This window comes from Oryctolagus cuniculus, chromosome 11 (assembly GCF_051225735.1).
Source record: "Oryctolagus cuniculus isolate XC-2025 breed Fujian yellow rabbit chromosome 11, ASM5122573v1, whole genome shotgun sequence".
NCBI classification, from domain to species: Eukaryota; Metazoa; Chordata; class Mammalia; order Lagomorpha; family Leporidae; genus Oryctolagus; species Oryctolagus cuniculus.
Window position 1 is genome coordinate 66,222,231 of NC_142877.1, and position 27,874 is coordinate 66,250,104.

At 45.0% G+C, this 27,874-nt stretch overlaps 1 protein-coding gene across 2 annotated transcripts in view; it reads left to right on the forward strand.

Annotated features, from left to right (window-relative positions):
- Window positions 1–27,874, forward strand: part of SRGAP1 (SLIT-ROBO Rho GTPase activating protein 1) — a 318,942-nt gene that overhangs the window by 159,981 nt on the left and 131,087 nt on the right. For both annotated transcript variants that reach the window (XM_002711308.6, XM_017341950.4), the window contains exon 3: window positions 1,829–1,991. In XM_002711308.6, the coding sequence (XP_002711354.1) occupies window positions 1,829–1,991 (163 nt within the window). The remainder of the gene's footprint in view (window positions 1–1,828; window positions 1,992–27,874) is intronic.

Below are 27,874 nucleotides of genomic sequence, written 5' to 3' on the forward strand. Positions count from 1 at the left end.
CATCTACTGGTTCAATTTCCAGATACGTGGACCAGTACTGGGCCACGCTGAAGCCAAGAGCCAGGAACTCAATCCAGGTCTCTCATGTGGGTGATAGGAACCCAACTGCTATAGCCATCGTGTGCTCACTCCCAGAATGTGCATCAGCAGGATACTGGAAGGAGAAGCAGAGCTGGAACTAGAACCCAGGCACTCCGAACTGCTGTATAGAAGAGTGTTAACGTCCAGATGCAGCATTAACTCTTGAATCTGACAGACTTAATTGTAGGAAGATTTGACTTAGTCATTTCTTTCCAGACTTAATTAGTATTCAAAATCTTAAATGATAATGAATAGTAAGAGGATAATTTATCTGGTTAAATAGTCCATGTGTCCCTGAGTTAGGATAACCATTCTAATGCCTTAAACTTATGAGTAAGGATAACCACTGTGTGCTATTTTGCCATTTTATAGTTAGTTGATAAAACAATTTTTTTTTTTTTTATTTTTATGGGGCTGGTGCTATGGTGTAGCAGGCAGAGCCACCGCCTGTGGCCTGGCATCCCATATGGATGCTGGTTCAAGTCCTGGCTGCTCCACTTCTGATCTAGTTTCCTGCTAATGTGCCTGGGAAAGCAGCAGAATATGGCCCAAGTGCTTGAGCCCCTACACCCAAGTGGGAGACCTGCAAGAAGTTCTTGACTCCTGGCTTCTGATTGGCCTAGCCCTGGCCATTGTGGCCATTTGAGGAGTGAACAAGTAGATGGAAGATATCTGCCTATCCCTCTTCCTCTCTCTCTGTAACTCTGCCTTTTAAACAAATAAAATCTTTAAAAAAAAAAAAAATGCAGAGTTGCAAAGAGGAAGAGAATCAGAGATGTTCCATCCTCTGGTTCACTCTCTGGGTCTCCCATGTGGACTCAGGGGCCCAGTTACCTGGGCCATCCTCTGTTGCATTTTTAGCAGGAAGCTGAATCAGAAGTGGAACAGCTGGGACTCGATCCAGTGCCCATGTGTGTTGCCGGCACTGCAAGCGGCAGCTTTGCCCTCTACACCATAGTGCAAGCCCCAACAATGATACATTTTAAAAAGCAAATCTTCCCACTGGCTCACTGATTATGGCTGGAGTTTTTCTTTAAGAACTTTTTAAAGGTCTATGGCTCATACTCACTTTTAGCTTTACTATGGCGAATCAAACAAGGAGCAGTTACAAACCTGGGACAGTTTAGTGGGTTTCAGCAGGACATGTGACAAGTCCTGAGCCAGCAAACTTGTTGGTTCTTCTATTCATGAGCCTTGAAACAATGCCGTAAAGTTCTGATCCCGGGGAACACCTTTGGCGAGGCTGGAGGTTGCACATCAGGGATTTGTAAATAGCCCTCAAACCCTCAAATTTACGTTCACCAGAAAGCGTAACTATAGCTGCATTACGTGTCCAACAACGGACTGAACAATCAAAGGGGACGTTGTGCAGTGACTAGCACTCTCCGTGAGATGGGGGTCCACTGATTTTATGTCAACATAGACTGCTTTCTTGGGTGGGCTGTTTGCAGCGAAGGGCTGCCCGAGCACTAACCATGTCAGGGTCCCACAGCCCTTCCAGGAGCATAGGTTTTCGCCGGAGTTCTCGGTTCAGGTTTTTTCCTCCCAAGCCTGGCAAGTCACTGTCGCTGAGCCCCCCACAGGCTGCACGGCCGTTCGGGATCTTACTCTGAGAAAAGCTCAGCACAGCGAGCAGCGAGCCACAGTGCCCGTGTGTTCTGACTCCACAGCAGGTCTTGATGCCTTCATTTGGTTGATAGGGGCGACCTGGGAGTTGGTGTTCACGCTGTCTGTCTGCTCTTCGTAGGAAAGACCAGAACCTGTTGTCTCCAGTGAACTGCTGGTACCTGCTGCTGAACCAAGTGAGGAGAGAAAGCAAGGACCACGCCACCCTGAGTGACATCTACCTGAACAATGTGATCATGCGGTTCATGCAGATCAGCGAGGATTCCACCCGGATGTTTAAGAAGGTACCGTCCCCAGCTCCCGGCAGTGTGCTTCTCTTTCTGATAACTGCTTTGCTGGTCACCAGCACTGATCGCGGTGTCCACTGCAAATTGAGTACTCAAGAAATAGTTGTGGGAAAACATTTAAAGAATGAGCAAAGATAACAGATTGCAGAGTTAAACCTGAGCGGGCGCAGTTACAGAGGTATAAACCAATGAATGTGTGACCCGGACATTGTGAGCAAAATTTTGAAATAAGATGCAGCTGCCAATTGCAGTGCTGTCCTTAGGAGTGCGTGGCAGCCTGCACTTACGAAAGATCCGCAGAAGAGCCTCCAATTCACATTCGGGGCCCGTATCGGATCAGAGACTTGTGAAGAGCAAGGCAACCCCATGTGCAGCTCTCTGAGGGAAAATGTGGTCACAGCTTTTCCATACTCCCCTCCGACCAGCAGTGGAAACAGTGAAGCCGTGAATAAGATTCAGATGCACTTCTCAGGAAATTCAGTTCCTAACACACCAGAGGGTTTCTTCCTTCCCTGATCCACTAGGAACTAAGACGTCAGCGTTCAGGGCTGTGAGTCCTCTCTCCTGGCCTTAGCCAGCTCTCAGCAGTGGTTTTCTTGTTTGGCCGCTGGGGCTGAGGACAGTAATTCCCAGGCGGAGAGTACACTGCTTGCCCTGTCAGCTTGCCTCTTGGTTTTTGGGCGTGTAGGACAGGGGCTCCCTCACCGTCTCAGCTTTGCACCAGCAGAAGTTGGTGCCTGCATCCCTCCCTGCACCTCTCTCCAGTAAAGAATGAGCAGTTTCAGAAGGGTTGGGGGAGCTGCCCTGTAGATTAATGACATATTTATGCTTCAAAGAGGCTCCTTAAAACAAAGACATAGTGTAACGCTGGCGGCTGGAAGAGTTCGTAGCCAGGTTTGATGTAGCCACATTAGGTTTGATTTGCAACCTGCAAGTGGGATTTAGCAAGCTCTAAGCCATCCTGAGTTCTATGAAATAGAAAATACAAATGCTTCAAACAAAGGAGGGATTTTCAAGATTGGGAATTAAGGAGCATACGAGGGGGTCTTGAACAGTTCATGGAAAATGCATCTGATGAAAAAACTATGCAAGATTTAGATTTTTTTTGCACCAAAATAAACATCATTTAATTCCACTTTGTATTACCTTTTTTGAGGTATTTTGTATTAATTAAGAAGAAAATAGGTATAGAAATATCCTCTGTATTGTAAGTAGTGGATATTTAAAAAGAAAATAGTTTAGGCTGAGCCACGGAGGGAATTGATTTTCTCTGTCCGCTGGTTCTGCCGAGACCCCACCAGTGTCAGGGTGAGCAGAAGACTGTGTTCTTAACCGCTGGAAGGCCACAAAGATGGAAAAAGGCTGGTCCCCCTACTCAAGGAAGCCACAGTTTCTCCATATTTGAATGGCAGTTAAAAAACAAAGATTGATTGGTTGATTTGAAATGGAAGAATTACACAGAGGGAGAGAGATCTTCCAGCTGTTGGTTCACCAAATGGCAGCAAGGGCCAGACCTGGGCCAGGCCAAAGCCAGGCGCCTGGATCTCCATCTGGGTCTCCCACATGGGTGGCAGGGGCCCAAGCGCTCTGGCCATCTTCTGCTGCTTTCCCAGGAGCTTGAGCAGCCAGGACTCCAACCAGAGCCCCTGTGGGATGCTGGTGTGAGCATCACAGGCAGCAGCTTGACCTGCTGCACCATAACACCGGGCCCTGGATGGCGCTCTGTGATGCTTCCAGCCACAAGAGTGCTGGCAGCCGTTCAGCAGGGCCTCTGGGACCAGCACCCCAGGCGAGGTCACTTATCTCTCCATTCAGTGAAACATCTTTAACATGGCTGGCTGGGGAGGCTGTGGGAAGACATGGCCCTGCCTGCAAGGAACTCAATGATAATAATTCAGTCACCAGACCAAAGGGAAGCGCAGCCGTCTGCAGAGGGAGCTGGAAGGCTGAGGTTCTGTGCCCTCCTCGGGGGTCAGGCAGCTGTCCACACGGAAGGGAACTTTTTTTTTTTTAATTTTTTTTGACAGGTAGAATTATGGACAGTGAGAGAGACAGAGAGGTCTTCCTTCCGTTGGTTCACTCCCCAAAATGGCTGTAGCGGCCAGCGCTGCGCCAATCCGAAGCCAGGAGCCAGGTGCTTCCTCCAGGTCTCCCATGCAGGTGCAGGGCCCAAGCACTTGGGCCATCCTCCACTGCACCCCCCCCCCCTCGGGCCACAGCAGAGAGCTGGACTGGTAGAGGAGCAACCGGAACATAACCCGGCATCCGTATGGGATGCTGGCGCCACAGGAGGAGGACTAACCAAGTGAGCTACGGCGCCGGCCCCGAGAGGGAACATTTGAAGTGAGGTTCTTAGGAAAAGACGGCACGTGCCCAGAAGACAAGGACAGTGAGCCGCGATGGCGCCAGTGAAAACATCCGTTCAGGAAAAGGACCGGGCTCGATGAGGCAGAGCTGGGGGCTGTCTGCCCGAGTGATGGGCTGTGCAGCTGGAAAACACGGATGTCTTGCTAAGATGTAAAAAGAGTCAAGGGCTTGATAAAGCTCATAGGAACTCAGGACTACAAGTCCCATGGATTTGGATGGGAATCCCAGCCCTTCAGCTCGTTCTCTTCGTGATCTCGGGAGGTTTCAAGAGGATGCGCCCCACTCATGAAGGGAGTGAGAAAGGCAGGCCTGGACAGAGGGTGAAGCTGACCCTGTGGGCACGCTGGGGCTGGCCTGGCCTGTGGAGTTGTTTTATACCCAGGCAAGGAAGTGTGGCCTTCGTTTTGCAGCCATTGGATTTGGGCTGCTGTTAGAGGTGGGTTGGGTAATGTTGGGGTGAGACACCTCCCTTTGCTGGAGGGTAATTTCCAAAGGTAATTCCCGGAGAGGGACCACCTATGAGTTCAACAACTAGCCACCGATATTCTCAGTTGTGGATGGCATGAGTTTCTAGGGAATGCACAATGAACATCCAAAAAACAGGCATGCCGCCTGGTCTGCTACCTGCAGTTCTCTTCTTATCCAGATATCCTGGGACTCAAAGAATTAGAGTCCTTGGAAACTGCCAAGTGACAGCGGGTGCCCAGTTCCTTTGGCCTTTGTCAGGGAGAGTGCTGCTTGCTCCCTGAATTTCCTCCTGATCCTAGCCACTGCGCACCAGCTGGGAAGGCAGCTGTCATCACCACACAGGTACCCTGTTCTACCTTCCTCAAGTGAACACAGCAGGTGACACCCCTCACCGTGCCATCTGTGTGGTTGCTGGAAAAAGAAAGAACCTGAGAGGCAGAGGGCAAAAGGGAGAGACCGGAGCTTGTTCAGGAGCCGGAACACATTTGTCACCTGGAAGGACAGGAAGCCAGAACCTGTTACTGTCAAGTCCTAAGAATTCCGGGACCTTTTCCATCAGAACCCCGGACTCTCTTTTCTGTTCCAGCACCAGCTGCCTTCTTTACATGGTTCTAGATTAGAAGTGTATTTTCTGTCAACAGAGAGCATTTAAGTTGGCCTGAGCAACCGTTAGAAGTGCTGTGTCGTCCTTAGCATAATGCTTGCCTGTTTTGGGAGAAGATTTTGAGGCTTCCTCGTTTTCAGAAAAGGCCTCACCTCTGAGAAGAGATCCAGAGCAAGGCTGTGTGCTTGGTGGTCCTGGCCTCAGGCCGCTGTGTCTCACTCGGCTTAGCCAGTGACAGAATCCTTTTTACTCAAACTGCTTTGTCAAATATGGAGTTCGGAGCAGGTCATTCCAGAAATGTTTCTGTGTCCAAATGGGTATAATAATGGAGAAGGCACTTAGAAGAATACCTAATCCATGCAGAGTTACCGGGGACTGCTGCAAAATTTACATCTTGGGACCTGTGTTGTGGTACGAGTAAAGCCACTGCCTGCAATGCCAGCATCCCACATGGGCGCCGTTCAACTGTCAGCTGCTCCACTTCCAATCCACCTCCCTGCTGATGCACCTGGGAAAGCAGTGCAAGAAGGCACAAATCTCTGGGCCCCTGCACCCATGTAGGAGACCTGGAAAAAGCTCCTGGCTCCTGGTTTTGGCCTGTCCCAGCCCCAGCTATTGTCATTTTGGGAATGAACCAGTAGATGGAAGGTATTCTCTCCCTCCCTCCCTTCCTCCCTCCCTCTCTATCTCTCTCTCTCGCTCTGTAATTCTGCCTTTCAAATACATTAAGAAAAAATCTTAATTATAACAGAAACAGTTATTGACACAATGGCCTACACTGAACAGAAAAATGGGACTGTTTAATAAGCAATAACAGTATCCAGTCATTCAAAGAGAGGCCTTTAAAGTGCTAAATTAATACTCTTAGAATAGTATATCTTTCTGCTTTTAAGCTCTGAAATCAGATATTTTGTGTCTTGCCTCTGCTACTTTAGTAGATGTGTGAATGTGGAAAAATCTGTAAATCTCTTAAGCTTCAGTTTCCACATCTAGAAAGTGGGTATACTATCATATTCTAGATAACTCTATGAAGGATTCATATATCATTCACAGACTGCAACCAGTTCTAGTTAAGTCCTAAGCAACTTTTCACTGGGATTTTGTAAACACTTACTCCGTATGCCTATAGTACTCATAATTATGCACTGTGAAATTGTCCCAGATCTTATGCTAAGTGTCCTCATTTGACATAGACTATGTGGTACCACTGTGTGGCAAACATATCCCAATCATCATTCTATGTATCACTTACTAGGAAGTTCCAAATCATATTTATAAACAGATTCTGAGAAACGCTTTCACAGTATCATTGCTTGTGGCTAAATTAAAATTAGTGGGAAATCAGGGAATAAACAAGCAATTCCCTGGGCTGGTTGACACTCGGGCCCACAGCTGTTCACGTGGAAAGCCTTGCTTTTGAAGCTGCCTTGGTTTCTCCACTCATTGAATGAGAAGGGTTATTTGATGCAATTTCAGGCCCGGACAGTGTGAACACGGGTGCAAGTGGACTCTCCTTTTCCCCACTGAGGGCCCTGGCTGACCGTTTAGGGGACTCCTTGTGCACAGGGTTCGCCATCATCAACCCTTCCTTCTTTCCCAAAGACCAGGCCCCTGAGTGGTGCGATCTGCCTCCTGCTGTTCTCCAGCCCCGCCTCCAGGAGTCATGAGACTCTCCTTCCTTCTTGCCATGACTCACGCTGACAGAGAGCGTGTGCTACATGTGGCTTGGCGCTGCAACCAGAAAACTGGGCCATTCATATGCTACACATAAAACTGTAACTAATGTCAGCCCTCATGGCCACAGCCCAGGCCACAGCCAGCTTGCAGGAATCACTTCATTGAAGCACCTCATTGCAGGATCTTAGGTGCCAATTTTAAGAACTTTACTAAGAGTGTGTAGGTCAGAGGGAGTACTATAACGTGATGGCATTTGAGTGTGTTAAATGCTGTAAATTTGAGTGTGTTAAATGCTATAAATTGGCTTTGTCATTTCCTTGTGGATGGTTTTCAAATGTATATAATGTTATCTTTGTTAGCGTGTGTACTAGCTTAATTTATGTTGCTTGCTCACTGGTAATAAAGACATCTGTAAGCTCCTACTGCTCTCTGAGCACCACATGCTGCATCTCCGACACATCCTCATAGCTGTGCAAGGAACAGCTATGAGCAAGGAACCCCACACGTCAGGGATGAGGAATCAAGGTGGAAATGTCACTTGGTGCATGGGGTTAGAAACGTGTGTGAATGGGGTGGTGTGATTCTTGGCCCTGTGCATTCATTACTTGGGAGAATTCTGAAGAATGGCAATTCTGGGATGGGGCAGCAGAAATATGTCAGTCATCCATGCTGGAGGCGGGAACACAAAGCCACAGAGACGGGCCGAAGCCACTGAGCATCGCCCCCTTTGCCATAAATGCCACAGGTTCCGAGTCACAGGAATTAGAGGAACTCACTTTTCTATTGCTGACTGTGTGGGTTCACCTGGAAGAAGGAAGGTCACGGTCATGTTTCCTTTGCCCGAGGCCAGCCACACTCTGTTGAAGTACAGCACCGTGAAGACTGCCAGAGACATTTCATGCAGGGCTAGGGGAGGAAGCTGGGCTTTTAAGGAGTCCATTTAAAGTAAGTGACTGTTCGCACAGATGCTTTTGTGCAAGTTAGTTAGGTACCAGTCTACTACAGATCCCTTGTTTGAAAACAACATCCATCTGTAAGTTTTAAAACATCTGGGGGCCAGCGCTGTGGCGCAGCACGTTAACGCCCTGGCCTGAAGCGCTGGCATCCCATATGGGTGCTGGTTCTAGTCCCGGCTGCTCCACTTCCAGTCCAACTGTCTGCTGTGGCCTAGGAAAGCAGTAGAAGATGGCCCAAGTCCTTGGGCCCCTGCACCCACTTGGGAGACCTGGAAGAAGATCCTGGCTCCTGGTTTCGGACTGGCGCAGCTCCGGCCGTTGCGGCCATCTGGGGAGTGAACCGTCGGATGGAAGACCTCTCTCTCTCGCTCTGCCTCTCCTCTCTCTGTGTAACTCTGATTTTCAAATAAAAAAATAAATCTTTAAAAAAATCTGAAAACTACCAATCTATATATGCACAGGAAGAGAAAATACATTTGTTTAATATAAAAGTACATTTTTTTTTGACAAGCAGAGTGGACAGTGAGAGAGAGAGAGACAGAGAGAAAGGTCTTCCTTTTGCCATTGGTTCACCCTCCAATGGCCACCGTGGCTGGCGCGCTGCGGCCGGTGCATTGCGCTGATCCAATGGCAGGAGCCAGGTGCTTCTCCTGGTCTCCCATGGGGTGCAGGGCCCAAGCACTTGGGCCATCCTCCACTGCACTCCCGGGCCACAGCAGAGAGCTGGACTGGAAGAGGGGCAACCGGGACAGAATCCAGCGCCCCGACTGGGACTAGAACCTGGTGTGCTAGCACCGCAAACTCTGCTTTTCAAGTAAATACACATAAAAGTACATTTTTTAAAAAACATATATGTATTTATTTGAAAAGCAGAGTTTGGAGGGTGGTTGGAGTGGGTGGAGATCTTCCACCTACTGGTTCACTCCCTAAATGGCTGCACCAGCAGAGGCTGGCCCAGGCTGAAGCTGGAATCCCAAAACTCCATCCAGTTCTCCCACAAGGGTAGGAAGGGCCCAAGAACTTGGACCTTCTCCTGCAGCTTTCCCAGGCACATGAGCAGGGAGCTGGATTGGAAGTGGAGCAGTTGGGACTCAAACCAGTGCTCATATGGGATGCAGACATTGCAGGCAGCTGCCTAACCCACTCTACCACAGCACAGGCTCCCTACAAATATTTTTTTCATTGTCAAGATTCTAAAAACATAAAACATAAAAAATAATAACAATTACCCATATACTACTACCTACTATTAATATTTTGGGCTATATCTTTTCAATCTTTATACACACACGTCTAATTTACAAACATACATAGATTTTTTTCAGAAAATGAGATTCATTGCATATGGCTTGGGAACCTACTTTTTTCATGTAAAATATTACTTACGTTTCTTATGTCTGGAAATAATCTTAAAATAGGCTACTTCCTGCCTCCAATAGAGCTTCACTGTCTGCATGGCTGTGTTACTTCCCTGTTGCTGGACATTAAAATCTTTCACACATTCATATTTTTAGCTTTTGCCACTTTCTGTAAAGTGGAATTCTTGGGTCAGAGTGCGCCCTTAAGATTTCATTAGAATTTCATGTCTTTGGTGAAAGTCTTACCTTTTGTGCCTGTGATTTAGTAATGAAATATAAATGGGCTATTTTATCAGCAGGGACCTACCACATATAATTCAGTATGCTTATGTAACAGTGGTAAATAATATAACAAGAGGAACTTTTTCAAAGCATTTCAGCGCAGTGTAGTGGAAGAATTAAATGCTATTCTGGTGGCCTCGAGGGGCAGCTTAATTATTGATAGGACTTGGAAAAATTAGTAGGAATAGTCCCAGCTTGCACTCCTAGCTGGTTCTCTTGAGTTTTATCGACCTTATGGCTAGCTTGTTTTTCTAGAAATAAATCAAAACCAAACTACCAGTTCTTATAATGGTGTAAGATTCTGAAGTATTTTAGAAAATATTTTACATTTTTTGTTATAAATTGCTTATCAGGGTGGGAGGCACAGAGGGAGTGTTGAGTGAATAACAGTTGCTACTTCACCTGTTCTTAGATGTGTGTTGTAACCTTTATTCCCTAGTAACATCAGGATATGCATGATTAGCCTGGCTTGTCATTTTAAAACATTTTAAAATATATTTATCTGAGAAGCAGAAAGAGTGAGAGAGACAGACAGAACTTCCAGCTGCTGATTCACTCTCTAAATGGCTGTGACAGCCAGCGCTGGGTCAAGTCAAAGCTGGAGCCAGGAACTCAACCGCAGGTCTCTTACCTGGGCGGCAGGAACTGGGTAAATTGAGTACTTACCCCTGCCTACAAGGGTCTGTGTTGCTGGAAGCTGGAGTCAGGAGCCAGAGCCAGGTGTTGAACACACGTATTCTGGTATGGGAGGCAGACATCCTAAATAGTCTCTTATAGCATCTTTTTTTTTTTTTTAAAGATTTATTTCTTTACTTGAAAGAGTCACACAGAGAGAGACACAGAGAGAGAAAGATCTTCCATCAGCTGGTCCACTCTCCAGATGGCTGCAATGGCCAGGTCTGGCCAGGCTGATGCCAAGAGCCAGGAGCTTCCTCCAGGTCTCCCATGCAGGTGGCAGGGCCCATGTACTTGGACCATCTTCTGCTGTTTTCCCAGGCACATTAGCAGGGAGCTGAATTGGAAGTGGATCAGCTGAGGCTCACACTGGTACCCATATGGGATGCTGGTATCGCACACAGAGGCTTTACCTGCTATGCCACAATGCTGGATCCCTAAGTGGCAACTTAATCATTGAGCTCACCACCTGCCCTGAGGCCTGCCTATTTATGTAGCAAGTGAGTTACTCTGTGATGGTTTTCAACAACAGTTCAAAAGCTTTATCAAAGACTTACAAGAAGAACATTAAGCAGATAATATATCTGAAAAATTTTTATAATAATAATAACTGATGGTAGCTAAGTTGAATGCATTGCCAGAGTATGATTCTTCGTTACTAAAACTCTAATGTTAGTAATTTAACCCATAATTACATTGAGAATAGTTATCAAAAAGCACTTGAAAACTCATATTGTGGGGCCAGCGCTATGGCGTAGCGGGTTAAAGTCCTAGCCTGAAGCGCCAGCATCCCATATGGGCGCCGGTTCTAGTCCCGGCTGCTCCTCTTCCGATCCAGCTCTATGCCGTGGCCTGGGAAAGCAGTAGGAGATGGCCCAAGTGCTTGGGCCCCTGCACCCTCATGGGAGACCCAGAGGAAGCTCCTGGCTCCTGGTTTTGGATCGGCGCAGCTCCGGCCATTTCGGCCATCTGGGGAGTGAACCAGCTGATGGAAGACCTCTCTCTGTCTCTACCTCTCTCTGTAACTATGTCTTTCAAATAAATAAAATAAATTTAAAAAAAAAAGAAAATTCATTTTGTTTAAAAAAACTGAAAATTAAATTATTTTATTATCTCAAAGTACTTTTATTTTCATTTGTTTTTCTATAATTTCTGACTTTTGTATAATGAACATATTATATAAGACATAATAAAACAATCATTTATTGAAAACTAAAACCTTAAAGAAAAATCTTAGTGCAAGGCACACCATTGTTTCTGTAATGAAGTGGGAAGTGATATGCAGTAAGCGATGCTACTTATGAATGGAGAATTGGCCTGTTCCCCAAGTCCAGCTGACAACTACACTTTGCATATATAGTATTAGGATGATTAAAATGAAGAGGCCTGAAATCGGGGGACTTCTGAGCAAGACAGTTGCTTCTGACTAGTTCCCAAAATTATCTATGAAATGACCAATCAAGGACTTATTTAAGAAAAAACAAGAGTGATTGTTTTAATTCCTGGCAGATCCCTCTGCTCCTTTACTCAAACCCTCTGAAGGCTCACAACTCACTCAGTGAAAATCCACACCCCCATCTGCAGGCTTTATTCCTCTTTATCCCATTGTCTCTTCCTGACGTATTTTCTATTTGCTTACTGATCTGTTCACCTTCTGTCTGCCCATAACTCCAGTGTGACTTGCTGAGGGGAGGGACCTTTGTATTCACTGAAACCATGATTGGCCCATAGTATTTTCATAAAAATATGAAAAATAAACCCCACATTTGTATTTGAAGTCAGAAGTGAATGGTATCTGTGCCACAGAAATTTCAAGGCACTTCAGCAAGATGTGGTATTGACAGGACTGGATTTAAGCAGCACTGTACCTGCAGCCAACTCTGAAGACAAATCAGTGCCACTCCTGCAGAGGTGAGGGTCATCTGGGAGACTCATCCTTTCCGTTCTTTCATGGGTTGGCAGTGCTGGCATCATGGTGTGAATGAGCACCAGAGTTTGCTCTTAACATCCACAGCCATCGTGAAATCACGCAGCAGGATTCCTATGGCACAGGCTCCCTTCTCACTCCCTCAACTGAAAATTGCTTTTAGATTATTCACGTGGTTTCAAATCAAGATATCTGGAGATCCATTTGTTGTAAGAAATGTCTCCCAAAATCAAGTTCAGCCTCCTATTTGCTACATTTTATTCATTCATTTATTCTTCGATAAATACTCGTTTTAGCCTGCTTTGTCTCAGATGTTCAAGATTCTGAGGATACAGCAATGGCCAAGACAGACTGTGTCCTGCCCCTTGGATTTTACAGTAGGGAGCTATAGACCAGTAAAACCTTGGTTTAGGTACAACATGTTAATTGTACAGATTCAAAAAGAAGCCCTTCACTTCCTATGAGTTTGGGGTCAGGAGAGCTGAAACTTGAATTGTTTATTAAGAGTTAGCTGGAGGCCGGCGCCGCGGCTCACTAGGCTAATCCTCCGCCTAGCGGCGCCGGCACACCGGGTTCTAGTCCCGGTTGGGGCGCTGGATTCTGTCCCGGTTGCCCCTCTTCCAGGCCAGCTCTCTGCTGTGGCCAGGGAGTGCAGTGGAGGATGGCCCAGGTGCTTGGGCCCTGCACCCCATGGGAGACCAGGAAAAGCACCTGGCTCCTGGCTCCTGCCATCAGATCAGCGCGGTGCGCCGGCCGCAGTGCGCCGGCCGTGGCGGCCATTGGAGGGTGAACCAACGGCAAAAGGAAGACCTTTCTCTCTGTCTCTCTCTCTCTCACTGTCCACTCTGCCTGTCAAAAAAAAAAATTTAAAAAATAAAAAAATAAAAAAAAATAAAAATAAAAATAAAAGAATTAGCTGGAAAGAGTCAGAGAGAGCAAGACGGAAGGAGTAGCAAGAAAGGAATAGAAAACTGTTCCAAGAAGAAATATATAAAAAGAACCAGATGCATGAGAGAACGTAGATTTTGAGGGGAAAAAGAGTTCTTTGTGGGCAAATCAAGGAATGGGAGAAGGCAGATGGAAAGAGATACAAATGTAAAAGTAAGAAGGACTCTAGATGAAAGTCTGTGTTTATCCTAAGAGCAGTAGAAACCCATTCCCAGGCTTTGGACGTGGTAGCGACGTGATGAGCTTTCAGGGTGTCTGGAGAGGGAGGGTAGACTGAAAGGTGGTAAGACCAGGATCCGAGGTGCCCATTTTGAAGCTCTTGGTATTTATCCCCGTGAGGGCTGGTGATGCTCTCCCTGGGCTGTGGCAGCAGAGACAGAGGAGCACACAGATGTAGGCACAATGTTGTACTTAGTGTCTGTGGGCTTTGGTCATGGTTGGCTGGGGTGGGAGCAGAGAGGGAGCAGTCAACAGCGACATCCAGGTTCTGACCATCTGACCTGACGGGACCCAGAGAAGAGGAGGAGACTGGATGCACAAAGAGATGGTGGACAGAATGGCAAGTTAGATCTGGATACGTTTGTGGATAACTGGCTAGAGAAGTCTCAGAAGGAGACCAAGAGCTTAAGGAGGGAGATGAAGACTGCACAGCTGGGCCTCTTCAGTATGTGGCTGGTTAATTAAGATCTTGAGGGTGGTTGAAATGCATCCGAGAAAACTCTCAAAAAATAAATAGGAAAAAAAGGACGAGAAGAAGAAACATACGCTCTAACGTGGCTGTGAAGGACCAGGGAGCTGGAAGGAAACCTGAGGGAGTGACGTGTCTGGGAAGCAGGCAGGAAGCCGTCAGTGTCTCGAGATCTGAGCCATGTCCTCTGGATTCAGCAGCGAAGGCAGCTGGGCTCCTTGCTAAGAGCGGAATGGGAGGGACTGAGTGGGAAGAAGGGTTAGCAGGTTAGGGCAGAGGATGTGGATGAGACTGTAGAGACGTGTTGAGAAGGAGATCAGAGATCAAGAGAAGAGGTTTTGGTGATGGTTTAAAGATGTGAGAACAGACCTTGTTGAAAATGTTGAAGGGAAGAAGCTATGAAACGGGAAAGCTCAAAATGATTGGTAAGAGGCTTTCATGGGAGCGGAGGAACGAGAGAGGGCGTATGTGCATTATCTTGTAGGCAGGTGGCAGGATGTTGTGGGATTTGGTGCTGTTGCTTTGTGACGTTGGAAGTGACGCCTTCTGATGAGCAAGAGGCTAAGAGTCATCTGCGAGGAGTCAGGAGGGTTGAAAAAGTAAGGAAGACTGCACACATCCCCTGGAGAGACTAAGAATTAAACATCAAAGCAACGCAATAGGAGAAAAATCTCCCACTTGAGAAATAGCATATGAGGTTTCCAGCAAACTTACTGAGAAGAGAAAATACATAAATAGACCTTCCTAGTCCTTTCAAGCTTCAAGCTTGACTGAATTCTACAAGCATCTCATGAAAACATCCTGTTTCCCAGGAAGAACACAGATGATGCCTCTTGTATGTAATGTTAAATGCTGGAAGACAGTGGAGCAAACCCTACAATACCAGTTGAAGGAAAGTTATGACCCTCAAATTCTCTATACAGCCAAGTTATTATTCATTTTTAAAACAACTGGAGGGCCGGCGCCGCAGCTCACTAGGCTAATCCTCTGCCTAGCGGTGCTGGCACACCGGGTTTTAGTCCCGGTCGGGGCACTGGATTCTGTCCCGGTTGCCCCTCTTCCAGGCCAGCTCTCTGCTGTGGCCCGGGAGTTCAGTGGAGGATGGCCCAAGTGCTTGGGCCCTGCATCCCATGGGAGACCAGGAGAAGCACCTGGCTCCTGCCATCGGATCAGCGCGGTGCGCTGGCCGCGGCAGCCATTGGAGGGTGAACCAACGGCAAAGGAAGACCTTTCTCTCTGTCTCTCTCTCTCACTGTCCACTCTGCCTGTCAAAAAAAAAAAAAAAAAAGGTAAACACAGGTTCTAGTTGGAATAAGTGTAACCCACCGTATTGTCCCAACTGAATACATCTCTAAAACTTGGACAGACTAGCAGCAACTTAACACTCTTAATTGGGACAGTGGCAAGTGGGTTGAGAAAGACCCTAGTTTAAAGTACCACCAGACTGGCTGTGCATTTCCCATTCTTGTCCCTTCAGTATCCCCATCCTTGATGCCAGGCAGCTAGACACCTGGAAGTAGATACCGGATGTGAACATAGCGGCTCCCGGAGGAGCCTTTATTTGTAAGTCAAGGAGCAAACAAGGAAAATAAAAAATCCTGAATTTTTAAATTTTGTTTCTTCTCTCCAATTCTTCCAGCTCAGAAAATCCCATCGTGGGATTTCAAAAAGCAGCAGTGATAGCAACAGGGTCCCACCAGTACCCAGAACTCCAAGAGAGAGAACTTTCCTCCCCAGTCATAGGCGCTATGGTCCAAGAAGGTGACATGAACCCCTACTTTCTTTGCTCTGTCCTGCTACAACTTGGCCTTTGATATGGGCACAGTTGTGGGAAGTGTGGGCTAGCTTAGAATAACTAAATCCCAGTCTTTCCAAAGTACTGAAAAAGGGAGCCCAAAAAATCAAAAAATACTACCAAGGTTACCAAGAGGATGCAGATTGAGAAAGCAACCCCCTGCCCAGTTCTTTATTAACTCCTGAATCCCTAAGCTGCACATCAGTGGGTCTGATCGTTACAGTAAACCTAACAGAGACATTGAGAACTGAGCGAATGGCTAGAACCACTGCCTGGGTTCTGTACTGGCCATTGGAGGGTGTGCATGCTGGACAGATGCATGTAACACGGCCCAGGCATTGGAAATGGAGTTGTCATTGAAACCACAGCCCATAGATGACTGATCACAGTTTGTGTCCTGAATGCACACAGATTGATTTCCTCATAAGACATTCTGTTTAGGGCTTACACAAGACCTAGAGTCTCATATCATCATATTCAAAAAAGCCAAAAATACTCAGTTTACAAAGAACCAGGGGGACCTTACCTGACGTGGGAAAACCAGTCAGCAAATACCAATTCTGAGGTGACACAGATGTTTGAATTACCTAACAAAGACTTTAAAAAAATTATCTTTTAAAGAGAAAGAGAGACAGAGATCTTCCATCCACAGGTTCAGTCCCAAAATGAGTGCAACAGCCAGGGCTGGGCTAGGACAAAGCCAAGAGCCAGGAGCTTCATCCAGTTCTCCCCCATGGGTACAGGGGCCTAAGTACTTTGGACATCTTCCACTGCTTTCCCAGGCACATTAGCAGGCAGCTGGATTGGAAGTGGAACAGCTGGGAATCGACCTGGTGCCCATATGGGATGCTGGGATTGCAGGCCTTGGCTTAACCCACTATGCCATTTCACCAGTCCCTTACACAAATTTTTAATGCAGTCATAATTTAAAAATAAAAAAAAGTTCCAGGAAGTAAGGGCCCACACTCTTAAAATGAATGGAAAGATAGAAAGTCTCAGCAAGAAAACAGAAAATATAAAGAACTAAATGGAAATTTTAGAACTGGAAATTCATGTGGTGATTAAAATAAAATAAAAGTCACCAAATGAGCTCAGTAGCAGAATGGAGATTATAGAGGGAAGAATCAATGAACACGAAGTTAGACAGAGATTATCCCATCTGAACAACAGAGAGAAAAATTATTTAAAAAAATAAATAAATGAGCCTTAGGGACTTTTGGCAACTCTATCATTGCTGACCTCAGAGTCTCTGAAAGAGAACAGTAAGTGTGTTGCAAGAAAAAAAATTTAAATAATTGCAAGAAAACTTTCCAAAGTTTGCCAGTGCCATAAACCTGCACATTGAAGACTCTCAGTGGAGGCAGGCACCGCAGAGCAGTGGGTTAAGCCACTGATCGGAATGCCTGTCTCCCTTTACTGGAGAGCTGGTCAGAGTTCCAGCTTCTCTGCCTCTGAGCCAGCTGCCTGCTAATGCATTCTGGGAGACAGCACGTGATGGCTGCAGCACTCGGGCCTCTGAACCGCACCTAGGAAACCTATACTGAGTCTGGGCTCCTGTCCAGGAGAACCTGGCCCACCCACTGTTGTGGACATTTGTGGAGTAAACCACTGACAGAAGGCCGTTCTGCCTTAGCTGAAAGTGAATGAATATGCATTCATTTAAAAAAAAAATCAGGGAAACCAAACTAAATGGACTCCGTAAAAGAAATGCTCCAGTGTCTTTCATTTTCTAATCACTGGGTTTACAACTCAAATTAAAGGAACAAACATGAGCTAGGTTGAAAGGTACCCAGTCCCTCTCTTCCTATAAATCAAAGGAATAAAAAAAGGCTGTGCAGTACCACATTTGTTCAGGTTCAGTTACGTATAAAAGATCAGCACTTAAGTTCATTTTCAAAAAGACCATTGACACACCAAATCCTTACCCAGCCTTCTCAGCCAAGAACGGAGTTGCTTGCTTAAGAAAGGAGCTGATGAGGAGAGAACATTCCTGCCATATGTCGAGGTGTCTGCACTTGACATCAACACATTCTAAAGCAACCCAAGAATGGTATTCTGGTCGCCAGCCAGGGCTTCGTACCAGTTGAAGACTCTGTTTAATTCCAGATGGCAGGAGTCTAAAAGATTTCAGGCAGCTGCAGAGAATGCCATTTTGAAGGAGATTGCACATATAACAAATATTTGAATTAAGAAACACTTGTGATACCTTAGATTATAGCAACCCAAAAATACGCATTTGCAGAACAGATACTGAATATGGCTGTCAGATATCATTAAGGACTTTTTAAGTCTCAAAGACAGAAGTATTTCTCATTGTCAGAGAAGCAGTTAAATAGAAAGACATTTTACCAACTAAATACTTTGATTGACCTAGAAACCTATGAAATGAAAAGGTTTTGATACTGGATATATGAACTATTTAGACTGAGGAAAATAATATTCAATAATAAACAGTAGATAAACGCATGTCCCACTTTTACTTTTTGAACTTTTAAGAGTTTCAACTGAACATATAGAACTATAATTGGCTAATGCACTTCCTTGAATGATTATGTCCATAAATTTTTTCTGTTAAAGTCTAAAAATGGAGATTGCTAAAATAATCAATTTTTGTTATTCAACAAAGTCTGATCATTCTATTGAACCCTTGTGATTAGTATATTGTAACTTCTGCTTCCCCTCCATTTTCATTTTTCTGAAACCTAACTTTATTGTAATCAGTTTTCCTTTCCAAAACACAATAGGCATTCCAGTTTATTATTCATTCAACAAACCTTTATTGATTACCTTTACATGAGAGGCAATCACACAATGGCAGGCGCTAAGGGTGCAAGAGTAAGACATAGATCCTCAACTGGTGCCTCACAGGAGCTTAGAATCCAGTAAGGGAAGGAAATGTCGATGTCAGATTACATTATAAATTCGTAAGTGCTCTCAGAGATGGGATCTAAGAGTACAGGATTGAATAAGGCCTTCTGCCTAGGAAAATAGAAAGGTTTCACAGAGAGAGTGACATCTGATCAAGCTCTTCAGCTTGCTGAGATTTTACACAGGAGTCACAGTAGGACAGTCTCCTTTACCGAGAGAGCAGCACAGACAAGGGCCTGCATTTCTGGCCAAGCCTAGCACGTTTCTAAGAAATGGTGCTAGGGCAGTGCACCGGCCGCGGTGGCCATTGGAGGGTGAACCAACGGCAAAAGGAAGACCTTTCTCTCTGTCTCTCTCTCTCACTGTCCACTCTGCCTGTCAAAGATAAAAAAAAATTTTTTTAAAAAAAGGGTGCTAGGGAAGATGATGGTAGACAGGGAATTTAGTGGCCCCACATGGCCATTCCTTAACAGTAATTCACACTGTTTGCAAAGGAATTCACACTATTTGCAAAAATAAATCACTAAGGAGGAGATTTGTCATCATTGAATTAGCAAGCCGAAGGCAGAACGTCTTTGAGTTACTGGTGTAAGTTCATTCATTCACTTAATCATTCAAGCATTCAGCCATTCCTACCAGTTTTTTACTGAGTGCAAAGAAATTGAGGGTTTGTTTGAGGAATTATATAGAGAGTTTGCTTGTTTTAAATTGTTTGAATAAGTACAGATCAGACTCGATTGAAACTGTTTTCTCTATCTTTCCCTCTTATTGTCTCATGTAAGGCTACTTTATTTTTTCTTTTAGATTCATTTATTTACTTGAGAGGCAGAGTTATAGACAGAGAGAAGGGGAGACAAAAAGGAAGATCTTCATCCACTGGTTCCCTCCCAAGATGGCCACAACCGCTGGGGCTGGACTGATCTGAAACCAGGAGCTGGGAGCTTCTTCTGGGTCTCCCATGCAGGTGCAGGGGCTCAAGCACTTGGGCCATCTTCTAGTGTTTCCTAGGCCATTAGCTAGGAGCTGGATTGGAAATGGAGCAGCTGGGACTTGAACCGGCACCCATATGGGATGTCACAACGCAGGCAGATGCTTAGCATACTATGCCACAGCCTCGGCCCTATAAGGCCACTTTTCTATCTGTGGCACATAGAAAGCACTCAGTAAATAACTGGTAGGAATGGCCGAATGCTTGAGTGATTCAGTGAATGAATGAACTTACGTCAGTAACTCAAAAGAAGTTCTGCCTTCTGCTTGCTAATTCAGTGATGACAAATCTCCTTAGTGATTTATTTTTGCAAATGGTGTGAATACTTATTACTATAGTGCTATTAAGACTAAGGTCTTGGGGCCGGTGCTGTGGCATAGCATGGTAAGCCTCCACCTGCGGCCCCGGCATCCCATATGAGCACCTGTTTGAATACTAGCTGCTCTGCTTTGGATCAAGCTCCCCGCTGGTGTCCTGGGAAAGCAGTGGAAGATGGCCCTAGTACTTGGGAGCACTAGGAGCACGTGGGAGACCTGGAAGAAGCTCCTAGATCCTGGCTTCAGATTGGCTTAGCTCCATCTGGCCGTTGTAGCCATTTGGGGAGTGAACAAGCCTGTGGAAGACCTCTCTCTATCTCTGTCCCTCTCTCTGGAACTTTTCCTCTCAAATAAATAAATATTTTTAAAAAAAATTAAGGTCATGGGTTTGCTATGTAGCTTGAGCCACAGACTACTTATAACCCAGCCGGTTGTGCTGTAGCCAGGAGACCTTGGACTCCCTGGGGGGAACGGAGGGGCATTGGAACTCTACACGGCCACGGCTCTTCCAGTAGAGAATGCCACTTGGCTTTACTGCTAAGTTAGCAGACTCAAGTTCATGTACCAAAGAAGACATATTATTGTGGTAGGACAATGTTAAGCTGAGTTATTAAATTTTTGTAAAGTTCAGCATATTGAATAACAGTATAGAAATCTATTTCTGATATGTTTTAGTTCATTATATTACAGTCTGAACCAGATTCTCCTTGCAGCTTACTCTAATTTTAATGGGGTAGATTTGTTTCCATCAGCCACTGAGAGCATATACTTAACTGAGTATTCACTTAGTGACACTGAAAAGGTACTGCCAGTTTTATCACCATTTTGAATAAATAACCCTCACGTGAAAAACTGTGTTTCTTGGAGAGTTGAGGAAATGAAAGGTGAAGATGAAAATTATTGCTCAGTCTACTTCATTGCCTGTAGAATTTTACATTCCAGCCTGGAGTTATTTATCTGTTCAGGTACTGCACCCCCGTGTAGTGCTTCCTATGACTTACTATGACCTGGCAAGTTGTGAGTGATTTTGCATAGGTGACTTGCACCTTTCAAGTTGTCTCCGCATGGGCTCAGCACAGCCAGGACAGACCTTTTGAACCTGGGGGTGGGGGGTGTGGAACGCCACATTTGCCTGCCAGCTCCGTTGGTCTATGGGAGAAGACCCGGCTAGTTCCCTTTATGATTGAGTCTTGTCTCGTTTTTGCCATATCTATGTTCTCTCTTTCCCACATTTTCTAGTGCATGGATTGGTCTCTAAGAGCACACTGATTTCCCACCTTCCTTGGTACAGCAGATTGTGAGGGTAATTCCATGCTCTGATATTTAGTTTTGATTTTAATAATTGCAAAACCATGACCCTCAGCAGATGAAAAGGAAATCTTCAGAAATACTGTAAATATCATCCAGAAACTTGGTTTGGGCCGTTAAGCCCAGGCCAACTTTTCTCCATTAGACTTTTTGTAGAGTGCTGTAGCCTCTGTCTGCAGAGTTTACCTGAATTAAGGGGATCTGTTATTATAAAGACACATGAACATGAGCTTTGAAAGCTTAAAAGCACAAACACACTGCGCAAGTATAGCCTGACCCCTTTCACCAGAATTTATGTCCAAAACTGACTGAGCGTGAGACACTAAAATCATTTGAAACCCTCTCATTAAAAATTTAATCCAGTCTCCCTCTTTCTCTCTCCCTCCCGCTCTGACTCAGCATAAGGTCAGAACTCTTCAGCTAGTCATCACCATAGATTTACTTTAAAAATACCTCTGTGAGAGCCCAGCAGCCTCTGAATTGGTCATTTAATCCAGCCACAGAGATCACTTGACTAATTAGTCAGTGTACTCACGTGTGGTTGTTACAGTATGCTCTATGTTCTGTCCTTCTCCTTCCTGGGAGAGTCCAGAGCGCACACCTCCAGGCCTCCAAGAGTAGGGCTGTGGCCAGGGCCCACCTGCTGCTGTTCCTGCTGTAGCACTCCTTGTAGAAAGCTCTTCAGGTGCGTGTGGTTCCTCTGTGAGGCTGAGAACTCTGGAGAGCAAAACCCAGGCCTGAATCAGCTCTGGGACCCATCCAGCACCTGTTGTATGCCAAGCACCAGAGTAGGCCCAGTGAATACAAAGATGTTTAGGATTTGGTCTTTTCAAAGAAACTCCATTTATGAGAAGAGAAAGAAATGTGATAGGCATAATACTAGCATTTTGTGTTAAATGTTTAATCAGGACTACCCCCCAAGAAAACCCTGTGACATTGTTCTAGTGGGAAAAGTGAGACCTCGCAGAATGATTAAAGACTACAGGCTGAAGCAAGGCAGTGTAAAGATAGGCAGTTCAGTCTCAGAGTTTGAACTCTTTAAAGATTATTTATTTACTTATCTGAAAGAGTCATTCAGGGAGAGGGAGAAGGAGATGGAGAGAGAGATCTTCCATCTGCTGGTTCACTCCCCAAAGGGCTGGTCCAGGCTGAAGACAGGAAGGAGAGTTTAGGTAGAGGAAACAGCCTGTGGCAAGCACACAGCTGTGAAGGCCCGGCATGAGCGTTTGCAGCTTACAGTCACCAGGCTGAAGCCGGGGTTGGGGATCTGTGGAAAGTGAAGTAGACTAGTTAGGTGTGGGAAATTACCGTCAAGTTAAGAAATCTGGACTCTAGCCTAAAAAAATATATCAGGCCTTTAATGAATTTTAATTGGGGGATGCCTACTTTTTTTTTTTTTTAATTCTAATGACATAGAAAAATGGATCAACCAAAACAGGTGATTGATGACTTCTTCAAGGAGGAGCCTTACGTCTTGGATGAACCTCAGATTTTCGACTGGGTAACACTGTGGTTCTGGAAGCAGCATACATTCATTGTGACTCTATAAGAAATAATATTGGCACGTGTTTTAAAGGTCTTAAACATGTACTTAATCTTCTTATCCTAGCAATTTTGTGTTTGGGAATTAGCTTAAACAAAGAACACTAAATGTAAGATAATGTTCATGTTAACACTTCAGAATACTTAAAATATACCGGTAAAATTGAATAAGTAAATAAGTAAATAATGAATAAGTGAAAACATTGAACACTATAATAGAAGAGTTAAAGTTTATCCTTTGTAGTCATCGTGAATCCAGTTGTGATACCTGTAAAAATTATGTAAAACCTTGCAAAATTTTATAAGTGAAAACAGAAAAAAAAAAAACGTTATTATAATGAAATGATTACAACTCAGACCTATGTTTCGATAAAGGAAATGCATCAAGTCGCAATGGTAGTGGTTTTAGTCCTTCAGTATTCTATTTTTCTAGTATTCTCCAATATACATAACTCATCTTCATAATGGTTAAAGATAAAAACTTTGGGACTGTTAACTTTGGACTCAGGTCTGAGGTATCTAAAACATCAAAGTGACAGTAGATAGTAAATAACTGGAAATGGATTTGTAGCTCAGCTTGAGTTTATATGCTGGAGATGTTGAATAAATGTTAGCTGAATCAAAGTTCTAAGCAGTTTCCTTTTCATAAGGAATCCTAATAAAATTAATGAGGTGTTTTACCACCATTTGAACTTACATAGGCTCATTTCAATGTGGAAAAACGGAAAAACCTCTTTCCTTTTCCAAATCCATGCCTGAATAAACCGAGGAGGCTCTTCTTCTTCATGCTAAAGCAATTTTATTCAACTAATCTCAAATAATATTCAACATGTTTCAATTCGTAAGTGCTTTATTCTCTTATCCAAAAGGAACATTATTTGCTTTCCTTAATATTGATATCATTTTCAGTAGCAGTTCTTTTTCAGGGATCAAGGGTTTGCTCTCCCTGTTTTCTGTCTTCAATTAAATAGACTGTAAAGGATTTTTAGCCTACTGAATTTTGGTGGACTTTTTAGATGTTTATTTATCTATTTTTACTTTTTTGAAAGGCAGAGTCATGCCCACTACAGCCCAGGCTGGCGGGCTGAAGCCAGGATCTAGGAACTCAATGCAGATCTCTCATGTGGGTGGCAGGAACCCAAGTCTTTGAGCGTTACCCACTGCCTTCCAGGACTTGAACCCATTTCTGAATTGAGATGCCAGCATCCCAAGTCCACTGCAGCACAACACCCTTGATGAACTTCAGCAGCCCAGATACGTTCTAATTGGCAGGTTTTATTTCATTAGGCTAACATAGCATTATCCTGGCACTGCCATGTTTAGTTTCAAGATTACTTCTTTTGAGTTCTAGGGTAGTATTTGGAAGAAGTGATTGTTTCTCACTGTTAGTGCAATAATTTGGAAACATATTTAAAGTGGAGGTGGGAGTAACATCAAGTGACCCTTTAAGTTTTCATACCAAGAGGACAGGGACTGTACTCCAGCGCTTGGGCTAGAACTTGATGTTGTGTCTAGCCCAAGTCTCTGTGAATACAGTGTGAGAACTCATGCCTTAGTCTTGTGGACTAGTCTTCTCAGGATGTGGTCCAATTCTTGAACAACCTTGGCTGACCGTAGGTGTGGTGGTGGGAAGAAAATGGTTCGCTTGTGGGTTATTTACTAGACTATGGAAGGTTGGACTGTCATTTAAAGCAAACAAACAGAAATTTTGGTGTTCTGTGATGGAAACAGCATGGGTCCATCTCCTGAAAGGGACTCCTCATCGGCTCCTCAAAAAATCTGGAATTGCCAGCTCCTAAGGCGCTTCTTTCATGAGTTGAGTATCCCTTGTCGCATTCGCATGACGACCTACTCATTGCCTAATGGATGCTTCATTAACTTGTTCAGTATCACTCATGGGAGGACTCCCCACAAAAGGGAGTATAGGAAGGCAGGTTTAATATGCACATGGTGACAACATACGGATGAAAGAAAGTCCAATGGCTGGCGCACAGTGCCTGGGGGCCCTTGGAAATCGGGTGTCATCTGGGGGCACCTAGCCCTGAGAGCATTGGGGAAGGATGTCAAAATCAGCCAGTTTCTCCCAAGCACCTCTTGCATGTATGTCCATGGAATATGTGCCTAGGAGCCCAAAGGAAAGGAAAGTAGGATGTGGCTTTTCACTCAAGGGAATTACTGCAAACAGTGCTCTGGAACCAAGTAATTACAGCACTGATGGAGTGTTCACTGTGTGTCAGGTACCAGTCTAGATGCTATGTATGTATCATTTCATGAACGCTTACAACAACTCTGCTAGGTAGGTGCTGTGACTTTGTTCATTTTACAGTTCAGGAAACTGAGGCACAGAGAGCTCCAAAATCTGAGACTTCAGACCAGACATTCTGACTCCATAGTCCTTAAGCATTACGCTGTCCTGCCTCCCAGACAAACTTTATGTATTTCAGGGCATCTGGGGAAAGGTGAAAGAAAAATATTACAGTGTGTGCTTGGCAGAGCGGAGTCTGTCTGCACTGCCAGGTTTCTCCTGCCTCATAAGCTGAAGTCTTGTAAAATATGGAACGTACAGTGAATCATCTTGCTTCTTAGATATTTGGTCTAGGGTAGCTTGGAGGAGTCTTTTAACTCTAAACCTCCGTTTTTTAATCTGACCCTTAATATTTTCAGTTTGGAGTTAACTGAACCCAAGGGATTTTTTTGTTGTTGTTATTATTGTTTTGAAGTCTTAGCCAAGAAATATTTTCCCATTGGACTTGGTACCTGAAATGTGGATAGCTGAGCCATTATTTGGTGGCCTTTGAGCCCATTAGAGAACTCTAAATTGGCGGCGTTGATCTTTGAATGAAACTGGATATTAAAATAGCACCAAGCTGAAGACATAGTATACTTTAGTGTAATGTATACATTCAGAACCACCAAGAGTTGGGGAAAATGAAATGAGTTTCAGTTGGCTTCATTTGCTCATGAGTGACTTTCAGTCTTTTTTGTGTTTTTTCTTTTTTAAGATTTATTGTATTTATTTGAAAGGCAGAGTTAGAGAAAGGGAGATCTTCCCTCCGCTAGTTCACTCCCTAAAAGGCCACAACAGCCAGGGCTGAAGCAGGCCAAAGACAGGAACCAGGAGCTTCATCTGGGTCTCCCACATGGGTGTAGAGGTCCAACCACTGACACCATCTTCTGTTTTTCCCAGACCATTAACAGGCAGCTGGATCAGAAGTAGAACTGCTGGGACTTGAACCAGCACCTTTATGGGATGCTAGCATCATGGTGGTAGCTTTACCTGCTATACCACACTCACTCTTGGGTGATTCTTTTTTTTTTTTTTTTTTTTTTTTTTTTTTTTTTTAAATTTATTTATTTTTTGACAGGCAGAGTGGACAGTGAGAGAGAGAGACAGAGAGAAAGGTCTTCCTTTTGCCGTTGGTTCACCCTCCAATGGCCGCCGCGGCCGGCGCACTGCGGCCGGCGCACCGCACTGATCCGATGGCAGGAGCCAGGAGCCAGGTGCTTATCCTGGTCTCCCATGGGGTGCAGGGCCCAAGCACCTGGGCCATCCTCCACTGCACTCCCTGGCCACAGCAGAGGGCTGGCCTGGAAGAGGGGCAACCGGGACAGAATCCGGCGCCCCGACCGGGACTAGAACCCGGTGTGCCGGCGCCGCTAGGCGGAGGATTAGCCTAGTGAGCCGCGGCGCCGGCCTTCTTGGGTGATTCTTAACCTCTGCCTTCACGCATCAGGGATACAACAAAACATAAAATCTCTGATTGCCATTTGACAATTTTTCTTAATCATTTTATTTGAAAGAGACACAGAAAAATCTTCTATTTGCTGGTTCACTCCCCAAATAGCTGCAGAAGCCAGAGCTGGGCTAGGCCAAAGCCAGGAGCCTAGAACTCAATCCAGGTCTCCCATGTGGTGGCAGAAGCCCAACTACTTGAGGTATCACCTGGTACCTCCCATAGTGTGAATTAGCAGGAAGCCAGAATTGGAAGCAGAGCCAGGTCTGAGCCACTCCGGTCCCAGCTGAGCATCCCAGCTGGCGTGCTACCTGCTGCACCAAATGCCTTCCCCAATTTGGGGATGGTAGAAGCATTCAGAGCTTGATAAACAGCCGCATCGTCCTCAGTGCTCCTAGAAAACTCAGCCGCAAGGGCTGCTAATGAATTTCAATTCCTCAAAATCTGGATTCTACTCTGTTATCTTCTCAGTCGACTTCATCTTGGATGAATCCCATGTGATTGTCTTTGAGGCCTGACCTTGTGTTTGCAGGAACCCTGCTGTCTGCTGACAGGTGGCCCATAGCTTTTCTTTACTGCCCTTTCTGCAGTGGCAGCTGACACTGAGTAATAACCAAAGCAGTTACATAGAAAGTATATCCCTGTGTTTATGGATTCAATCAGCAAGCATTTATGTTAAGCTTCCTATGTGCTAAGCAGACCCAGGACTGGGGCAAAAGTGAGAGCCAGGGCCAGCGCTGTGGCACAGTGGGTGAAGCCGCCACCTGCAGTGCCGGCATCCCGTGTGGATCCTACATGGCTGCTCCACTTCTGATCCAGCTCTCTGCTGTGGCCTGGGAAAGCAGTAGAAGATGGCCCAAGTCCTTGGGCCCCTGCACCTGTGTGAGAAACCCGGAAGAAGCTCCTGGCTCCGGATCGGCGCATCTTGGGAGTGAACTAGCCGAGGGAAGACCTCTCTTTCTCTCTCTGCCTCTCTGCAACTCTGCCTTTCAAATAAATAAATAAATGTTTTAAAAATGAAAAAAAAAAAAAAGAAAAAGAAAGAATGAGAGCTTCCTTACGGTCTTTACTCCTGGTGTTCAGTTGCTCAAGTACTGCGCAGGATCCTGGGGTTGCAGAGTTGCTGTTGTCTCTAACTGTAGACTAAAGCATGCTGCATATTTTCCCCATTCTCCCTAGTTGACTACATCATGGTTCAAAACAAAAAAAAACCTATCCCTTACATGTATAATTTCTTATAAAATAACTTAGATACTTTGCTAAAACCAATATTCAAATACTCACACTCTCAGAATCAGCTGGCAGTATTTTATTTGTTTTTTTTTTTTAAGTTTTTATTTATTTATTTGAGAGGTAGAGTTACAGACAATGAGAGGTA